Below are 9,293 nucleotides of genomic sequence, written 5' to 3' on the forward strand. Positions count from 1 at the left end.
TCACTTTTCTGTCAGTTCTGGGTGTTCTTTGTTTTTAAATTGTTGCCTTTCTTTAGGTTGTACGAGGAGGCACAGTGTGTCTGCCTATGCCTCCATCTTGGCCTCCGGTCCGTGTCCTGTCGCGGTGACTGCTGGCAGGGCTGGGTGTGAGGAGGCTCCCGAGTTCCCACCTGCTGTCTGCTGGTTTCCTCGCCTCTTCGTCCCTTCAGTTCTCCTAACATGTTCCCTTCAACAAGAACGGTGTCCTGCTGACTGTGTAATTAAAGACTGTCAGCACCATTTTAGTGGTTACCCCAGAGATCATAACACGCTTTCTTCACTCCTTAGAGTCCACGTTAAGTCGGTGAAAACCTCGCAGTCATCTGAGTTTACTAAACGCTCCCTGCCACCACCCAGGAGGCTCGTGGCGGTCCGGCCGGCGTGCTGTCGCTGTGGACACCCCGTCCCCGGCCCTGACTGCCCTCCCACCGGCTGTGTTCCACCTGCAGCCTGCAGCATTCCTGTGGTCACGTCCTGCTGTCCGGGCCCCTGGGTCTGGGCTTTGACTGTGTGTGTGTCTGAAAGTGTCTTCCTTCTGCCTCCGGTGTTCCGTGCTGTATTTTGTGTACAGACCGGTGGCCCTGCCAGGCCAGGCCCGGCCCCGGGCACTGCTGCCCGCGTCAGGGGCGCCGGCCTCTGTCGTGGCTCCCGGAGCCCGCACACTCTCCTTCAGCGAAGGGCTGTTCAGTGCTGCCCCGGGACGTCGCCCGGACTCCGAGGGGGGCCCTTCCGGTTTCAGAGGGAACCCTGGGGTGCGCGCACAGGCCCTCTGGCCCTGAGACTCGAGTTCTGAACTGTCACCGTGCAAGGGATGCCGCAGCGTCTGCCCAGCTCCTGCCGCTCCCGGCCTGCTCTGCCCAGGGTCGGCCAGTCCCCCCGAGCGTGCCCACTTCGGGGGTCAGCCGAGGGGCTACAGGCCCCCTCCTGGCGTGGGATGCCCCCGTCCTCTCGCTGCAGCACTCGGGGTCCGCGAACCGCCCCGGTGTGTCAGGCCGGTGAGGCTGGGGCTTCCTGCCACGCCACTCCCCACCCCACTGACGGGTCTCCCCGGGCGGAGTCCCGGAGAGGGGGCGCGGGGGCTCCCTAGGGGAGAGGAACCCCTACTGCACCTCGAGGACCTGCCCAGACGGAGACGGCACGAGGGTGGTCCAGGCAAGAGGCACAGTGGGCGCGCCCCTCATCCCGCCTGGCCTGGCTCCCGCCTGAGTGGGGACGAGGCTGAGCCCCTGCGCCCGGCCACCACGCCTTCCCACAGCAGTCAGCAGCAAACACGTTTATTACATGAGCACGTGAACACGCAGTGAGGGTGCCTGAGCTCCGGGGTGCGTGACCGGCGCCGCGGCAGCACCCTGTGCCCAGAGCACACAGCGGCTCCTCCCGCCGAGGCCGCCCGGGCCCGCGACTGGCGGCCGCACGCTGGACTCTGCGCCCCTGGAGGGGCCCTCCCACCCCCAGCGCCGGCGTGTGGCGCCCGCGGGCAGCCCCCTTCCCAGCAGGCTGCAGCGCCCCCGGTGCAGAGTGGGGGCGGGGCCGTCACCTCGGCCGCAGCCGGACCCCTTGAACTCTGTGCCGGAAGCAGAGCCGGGCCCCCCCGAGCACGCACCACCCCGGGTGCCGCGGGTCCCTCTGACCCACTCTGTCCGCGGCTGGAGCAGGACCGAGGTGAGGGGTCGGAAGCGCCCTCAGCCCGGATCTCGCGTGCTGAGGGCGCCCCCCACCCTGTGCCTGCCCGCGCTCACAGGCAGCACTCGGCCGCGTGCCTCAGGAGCTCCTCGCCCTGCTCGTCGCCGAAGCCCTGCAGGCAGTGGGGGCACTGGAGCTCCCCCTGGCCGCTCTGGGCTGCGCCGCCGGGGCGCCCGCCCTCTCCGGGGGCGGCCAGACACTGGGACCCGGTCCCGGGCCGCTGGCCGGCAGGTGCCGGCAACTCCACGGCATCGGTCTCTGAGTACTTGGGGGGCTGGGCCCCTGTGTGAGTCCGGCAGGAGCCTGGCTTCTGGGGGTCCTGGAACAAAGACAAAGGTCCGCTTACACGGGCTGCACGGGAGGCCACCAAGCCGGGTCCTGGGTTCCCCCGTCCCTGAGTGGGGCTGGCACCCCTCGCCCCGCTCCCGGCTGTGTCCCAGAGCCCGGAAGCCCGCGGCAGAGCGTGGTGACGTCACGCGTCACGTGCTCACAGGGCCGGCGGCAGGGGCGGAGCCCAGTGGCACGTGACCCCGGGCCTCGGCCCCACATCCGTGGGACCGGGCGGCCGGGGCCCCACCTCACAGCAAGGAGGGGCGCCAACGGAAGACGCGCCCACCGAGGAGCCTGCGGCCCAGGACGAGCCCCCGGGCCCTCCCGCCACACTGCGCCCCGCCAGCCCCCTCCAGGCGGCCGCTCGGCGGGCGGCGCGGACTCGAAGTTCATGACGAGGAACGCAGCCCTGAGCACCCCCGCACCGGCCCCAGCCCCCGCGCCCTACCTGCCCGCGGGACGCCTGGCGCTGCAGGGCGGCCAGCTGGTCCTCCAGCTCCTGGATCCGGCCCTGCGCCCGCTCCCGGTCCGCCCTCTCCGACAGGAAGTCGTCCTTGTACACCAGGATCTGGGGAGAGCAGACGCCCCGTTGCCGCGCTGCGCCGCCCGGTCTGCGGCCGGAGGAGGTGGGGCGACCCCGCCCCCGCCCCCGCCCCACCTGCTGCTCCAGCATCTGCGCTCGCTCCTGCGCCGCTGCCAGCTCCCGCGCCGCCCCGGCGCACTCGCCGATGCTCGCCTCCAGCTGCCGGTTGAGCCGGGAGATCTCCTTCCTCATCAGCCCCAGCTCGGGCTCCGGGGCCGGCAGCCCCCGCAGCTGGGCCCGCAGCTCCCGCACGTACTCCTCCCTGCTGGCGTCGTAGCGCTGCCACTTGGCGTTGAGGTCCTCCACCTGCGGACGAGCGGGGAAGCCACTGCCCCTGCCACGGAGCTGGGGAGTCGCGGACCGGGCCGCAGGGCCTAGGGCGGGGAAGCCACTGCCCCGGCTCTGGGTGCAGGCAGCGTCCTAAATGCAAGGGGCCTAGTGCCGGTGTTCTGCCCCGCCCCCTGGGGCAGGTGACCCTGAAGGGGGGGAAAGGCCCACGCCCACCACCCGGTGGCCCAACCTGCAGCTCCTAACGGGAGCTCTCCTCCACCGAGATGCCAGACACTCACATGAGTCACCTTCTGCTTTAACAGTCGGTTTTCTTCCCGTAACCTCTCAATCGCAGCCTGGACAGAGGCCTCCCTGCCTGCGCGTCCTGGCTGCAGAAGAAAGGGACAGGGGAGACACGGGGTCTCCAAACGTGCCAGTCACGTGCAGCGAGAGGGGAGGAGGCCAGGCCCAGCGACTGCGGTCCCAGGCACAGCAGGAGGCAGCCCTTCCTCTGCCGGAGCAGCACAGTGTGGACAGGAAGGGCTCCCCGCCGCCTGCTGGAGCCGGTGGGCCTCGCCCTCCGGTGCCCCCCACGCCCCGACCGGCGGCCACCCTCGGCTGTCCCACCACCGCAGCTGTCAGGAGGGCAGCGTGCTCAACCCCACTGTCCCCAAGGACACCGGCCAGGCCCACCACCTCCGCGTGTCCGCAGACAGCCAGGGCCCACCTCGCCGGCCCTCACCAGGGTCAGGGGAGTCCCACCCAGAACTCACAGCCCAGGGCGGCCCGCTGCCGAGAGCCAGTGCCGTCACCAGCACAGCGGGCTGGGCGCCGGCTGCATTGCTCTGAGAATTTCCCTTGAATGACAGGAAGTGTGTGTCCTGACCCAGCACCGGGGAAGCCCCGGTGACTCAGGGCTGGGAAGTGACGCTGACTTGGAGACTGCGGGCCCCGCCAGGCCCCAGGCCGGCCGCTGCGCGGTCCCCAGAGGGAGGGGGCAGTGACTCAGAGCCAGACGAGGGCCTGCTCCCCCCAGAGGGCACTTTTTCCTGTGGTTCCTGGCACACGCGTGTCCTTCTGAGAGTCCCTTGGCATGGAGCACACCCAGCACACGGGTGGTTTCGGGCAGAGGGCCTCCCAGCGGACCTGCTGCTGGGAGGGGGGGGACACACCCCGTCTGCCCCGAGCACAGCAGAGCGCATTCCTCCGGGGCCTTGGTGCGGCCGCAGACACCTGCCTGGGGAGCACCGGGCGAGAGGCCCTGCACGGTGGGGGCGTCCTGGGCCCGTGGGGGGCACGAGGCCTCTTCCCACCTGCCCTCCGTGAGGAGCACAACCTGCCCGCAGGCCCGCCCTGGGGCTGGAAGGCAGCAGGAGGGCGGCTTCGGTTCCATCCCTCCATGGGCCCCCCGCCACATCCCTGCTCGGGATCCCTGTGACTCCACCCCAAGGGGCTCCTGGCACTGAGGCCCTCACCGGCGCCTCTCCCCACAGGCCGGCACCACCGGGGGGCCCGCCTGCCGCCCTGCACACCCCCTGGCCAGGCCGCATGCCGCGCTCTGCCGACGAGGACGCTGGAGCCCAGGGGCTGCTGGGCCTCTGAGCCACAGCCCCTGGTGCGTGACAGGCCCAAAAGCCACTTCAGAGCTGGCAGCCCCAGCTCCACAGGCGGCCCAGGGCCAGCCAGGGGCCCACAGAAGGCTGTGCTCAGTCCCCTGCCCGTGGGGCCTTGGGAGGCACTGATCCCTGCCTCACCCAGTTCCCGCACCTGCCGAGCGCCTGTGTGCAGGGCAGCCCCTCGACCCGGCCCTGCCTCCTTGTGCTCCCCAAGGCTGAGGGCCCCGGGTGCCGCCTCCCCCACGCCCCGGGCACAGGGCCTGGGTGGAGCGGGCTGGGGAAGCCTGGCTGGCCCATTGCGTTTTGCGAGGGCCGTCACTCCAGAAGACGTCCCTGGGAGGACAGGCTCTGCCTCGGCAGGAGCAGGCCCAGCAGGCCGGCCTTGGGGACTGCCCAGGGCCGCCGGGCCAGCAGGTGGTGCCCCTGCCCCGAGCCCCCTCACCGCAGCCTACCTCCGGGCTCTGCTCCCCCACGGCCCCCTGCCGCGCATCCAGACACTTGGCCAGGTGCTGACACATGTGGGCGGTGGCGGCCAGAGTCCTCCGCAGCTGGTGGGTCTCGCTGGCCAAGGAGCGGCACAGCACGTCGCTGGCGGCCCGGGCCCGCTCCTGCTCCGCCACCTGCCTGCGCAGCAGGGCCACCTCCCGCTCGCGAGCGTGGCCCGGCTGGCTCGCCCGCTGCTGGGCCTCTCGCTCCTTCTCCTCCAGCTGCTCAGAGAGTCTCTCGATCTCCTGGTGGAGGATTTAGAGGCAAAGCTTACTTGATGAAAGGTGAGGTCACAGGCAAATGCTGTGGAGCGTAGGGAATGCCCGCCCGGGGCCCGGCGGGGAGAGCGCGCTCAGTCTGACGTGGGCGGCCGAGCCCCCGGGTCGCTGGAGCTGTCGGCCTCTGGCGGTCTACCTGAAGCCCCGTCCAAAATCCTGTTCTCACGGGCAGGTGCACGGTGGTAGATTTTACATCGCCGAATGACAAAGTGCGGTGTTTCCCGACACTTCCCGGTGGGAAGGGCAGGAACCCCGACGTGGTGGGCAGCCCCCAAAAGACACGTCCACGGCCCAAGCCAGCTACCCGGGGTGTGGCTGCATTTGGCAGTGGGGTCTTCACAGTGTGAGCAGCTAAGGTGAAGTCCTACTGGGCTCATCAAGTGACTACTGTCCTTGTCAGAAGAGGGACACACTTGGACACAGAGAAGGCCGCGTGAAGGCAGAGGCAGAGACAGGAGTGGCAGCTACAAGACAGACGGCACCAAGACTGGCAGGGCTACCACGGCGTGGAGGAGGCCATGAAGGGGCCCAGCCCCGCCCCCGGCACCCAGAGCCCGGAGCCTAGAGCCCAGCCCTCGCCTGGAGCCTGAGAAACGTCCTTTGTTTCCAGCCCTGAGTTGAAGGCACTTTGCCACGGCAGCCATGGGACACACAAACCCCAAACCCAAACACACCCAGATCCCATCACTTCTTTAAAAAAAAAAAAAAAGAACTGTCCTTAAAGTTGTGATTTGCTTTGTGCCGGCCCTAATCTTGTGCTTCCCCATCTTCAGAGCAACCTCCAGCACTCACAGGGCCAGAGGGAGGTCCAGCCCACAGATGCGAACCAGCTGCTTTGGAAACGCCAAGGAGCAGCCTGGGCTTCCCGGGTGGGGGTGGGGACAGGGCGAGCGGGGGGGAGGGCGAGTGGCCCTGCCGGGCAGGAGACACCGGGACCCCAGAACCCTCTCACTGCTTCCCAGCAGGGTGAGCTGTGAGGCCCTAATACTGCCGATGCAGCCCCAAACTGCTGTCCACATAGCTGTTTTAAACAGAAACACACGCGGCCACGGAAGCGTCACACACACGCGGGGGAAATAAGAGGAAAACGTGGATTCCTTGTTGCCACCCGCGCCCCCTGCTTCCCTCTCCAGGGGCGGCGCCCCCGTCTGGGCACTTGTCCTTCCCGGGCGTTTGTAAGAACAACCTAGAACAGCACGTGGTCTCTCCCCAGACGGACCCGCAGCAACACCTCGCCGCGCCTCCTCCATCTGTGGGAAGTGCGGATGTGACCGGCCCCACGGAAACGAGACAGGTTGGAGAGGGGCAGGTGGACAGCTGCCGGCCAGCCAGCTGGGTGGCCCAGACGGGACGGACAGGCTCTGAGAAACAGAAGACCTGCCAGGGCTCGATCAGAGAGAGAGAGGGAGAGACCTTTCGCTAACAAGAAGGCTGAGTCGGTAACGGAAGGTCCTCAGGAAGACGAAACAGTTGCCCCGGAGCCGATGGCTTCTCGGGGGAGGTGCACCAAACACTTAGGAAACACTGATACCAGGTCTTCTCCAGGCTCCCCAAAAACGGAAGAGGAGGGAGCACTTCCTGTTTGTGCGAGGCCGGAATTTCCCTCTGACCCAAGCAAGGCGGACACCGCACGGAGCCTGCAAACCGACACCCCTTCTGAACAGCGAGCGGGAATTCTCAGCAAAAGGCCGGCAGACCAAGGAGTCCAGCGCCAGAGCGCAAGGAGCCCCCCTCCACCGTGACAAGCGGGATTTCCTCCGGGAAAACAAGGACGGCTCCGCGCGCGAACGCTGATCCGCCGGTCGACGGAGAACGTTTCACGGTGTGAACGAGTGTCGAGGCGTCTAAAGGGGGGGAGCAGTTGACACTACTGACAACACCGGGTTGCTGGAAGCGTGCTCACTCCGCACTCAGCGCCTTCCCCAGCACCTCCCTGCTCCCTCCCCCCACCTCTATGGGGGGAGGGGGGCGATCCCGCCTGCAGGCTGATCCCCAGCTCCAAGGGCAAGAACTGGACCTGGAACTTCTTTGCATCCGCCCAGCCGGGCGCCGAACAGAACGTGCAGTCAGCAGCTTCGCAAAGCGCCAAGGCTGTCACAAGTCGCCCCGCCCCCCGTCTGACCTTACAACCACTTCCTGGGTCACTCTCCACCTGCTCTACAGTCCGGCTACGCTGCCGCCAGCCCGGCCGGCTCCGACACCGCGCCGGTCCTCGGAGGTGGACGCACTGTGTGGACCCGGGGCTGCGGGAGGCCAAGGGCACGGCCCGTGGCGTTCGGCGCGTCCCACGCCCACAGAGAGCGTTCCAGTGAACGAGGCTCCGCGATCCCCCTAGTGCCAGGGGCCCGTGCCGGTCACATCCGGGCACGTGTGCGAGAGCTTGCGCTCCGTGCTTGACACCTGTGAACTCGCGTGCATCACGACGCACGCACACACGCACGACAGCGTGCTGCGCACGTCCCCCACAGCGTCCCCAGAGGCACCAGACTAGCTCTGCACCATCTATTTTCTCCGTGGGGACAGGCGCTTGCTCCGTAAGGAGAAATCCGCCTTTCCCGGCCCTTTCCGCATCCCCAGCGCCCACCGCAACTTGTAGGAACGTTACTGTGCTCCGCGGAGTAGGTTGGACAAGGACAGACCCACGCCGTATGGTTTCACTGATACGGAGACGCTCAAGAACACATAAAAGCGCACCGAAACAGACCGAACGGGCGGTTGCCGGGGGGAGGGGCGGGAGGATGAAGGAGGGAAGGGGGCACAACAGGCAGTGGTACCGGGAGGAGTCTGAGTAAGTGGGGTGATCGCACCCCCAGGCCTGAGTCTCTGGCCCTGTCGTGCCCGTGAAACCGAGATAATTTTACACACCGACTAAAACAGCCAGCAGAGACCACATCCCTTAGCCCCACGACAGGCCTCGCGCCGCGCGCACGCACCCCTGCGGGACCCGAGCGCGCCCACAGCCCCCACTCGAGCAGGCGCACCTGGCGCAGCGCCGCCTCCACGGCGCCACCCTCCCGCTGCTGCAGCTGCTCCCGGAAGCGCGCCACCTGCTCCAGCAGTGCGTCCACGAGCGACGGCGCCGCGTCGCCCTCGAGCGCGGCCAGGCGGGCGCGGAGGCGCTCTATGAGGGCGTCTCGGGCGGCCAGCTGGTCCTGCAGGCGCCTCAGCTGCTGCCCGGCCTCGTGGTACAGGCCGCAGAGAGTGGCGGCCGCTCCCGGGGCCCCTTTCTGTCCGCCGGGCCCCTCGTCCCCCGACGACATGCCTGCAGGCCTGGACCAGGGCGCGCGGCCGCCGGCCACTTCCGCGCCGGCTCCCCGCGAGCCCCCGCCTCCCCGGAACCTTAGCCTGCGAGCCCCGCCCCGCACGGAGAACCCCCACCCGCCCGCGGCGGAGTGCCGGCCACGCCCACCCCGGAGCCCGGAGCCGCCCAACGCCCAGAGCCGGGTCACACCCTCCGCAGAGAGCCAGGCTCCGCCCCTTACTGTATCCTAGGCGGTGGCGTGTCCACCGGCACCGGTGCCTGGCTGGTCCCAGCGGCGCATCTGGGGCGTTTTCGGAGCGTCCGCGGGGCTGTGGAGAGGGGTTGAGCGGCCTCCGATGTAACTACCGATAGGAGGGAAAGAGGGGGGTCAAAGACGACCCCAAAGGTTGGACCCGAGCTTAGGGGCAAATCCCCCAGCTGCAGGCGGTTGGCCAAAGGTAGCGGCGGAGAGAGCGAGGATCCAAGAGCTGAGGCAGGAGGCGCTCCGCCCACCCGGGGCGCGTGGCGCTGCCCTGTCCGCCCGCCCCTCTTAGGGTCACGGAGTAAAAGGCCGCAGAGAGCTGACCCTCCCCCACCCTCGCTTCTCCACGTCCCGTTCCTTCACCAGACGCCCAGACCCACTTCAAATCTTCCTCCCCGGCTGGGCGCCTGTCTCCCTGTTTGGAGCCCGAGCTCGCCCCGGCGATGCCCAGGCGCACGAGCGTCCTTCCCAGGTCTCCTCCCGCCCCTGAGAGCAGCGTCGAGCT

General features: G+C 68.4%; 1 protein-coding gene across 1 annotated transcript; it reads right to left on the reverse strand.

Moving 5' to 3' along the window:
* Nucleotides 1-257: 257 nt before the first annotated feature.
* Nucleotides 258-8,638, reverse strand: TNIP2 (TNFAIP3 interacting protein 2). Its single transcript, XM_028503765.2, has 6 exons — nucleotides 8,267-8,638; nucleotides 4,974-5,252; nucleotides 3,205-3,294; nucleotides 2,711-2,941; nucleotides 2,501-2,620; nucleotides 258-2,041 (listed from the first exon to the last, which is right to left on the reverse strand). Exons 1-6 carry the CDS (start codon nucleotides 8,543-8,545, stop codon nucleotides 1,775-1,777), a joined length of 1,266 nt encoding a protein of 421 aa, XP_028359566.1. The 5' UTR covers nucleotides 8,546-8,638; the 3' UTR covers nucleotides 258-1,774.
* Between the last annotated feature and the right edge of the window lie 655 nt (nucleotides 8,639-9,293).

The sequence above is a fragment of the Phyllostomus discolor genome, chromosome 1 (assembly GCF_004126475.2).
Source record: "Phyllostomus discolor isolate MPI-MPIP mPhyDis1 chromosome 1, mPhyDis1.pri.v3, whole genome shotgun sequence".
Lineage (NCBI taxonomy): Eukaryota > Metazoa > Chordata > Mammalia > Chiroptera > Phyllostomidae > Phyllostomus > Phyllostomus discolor.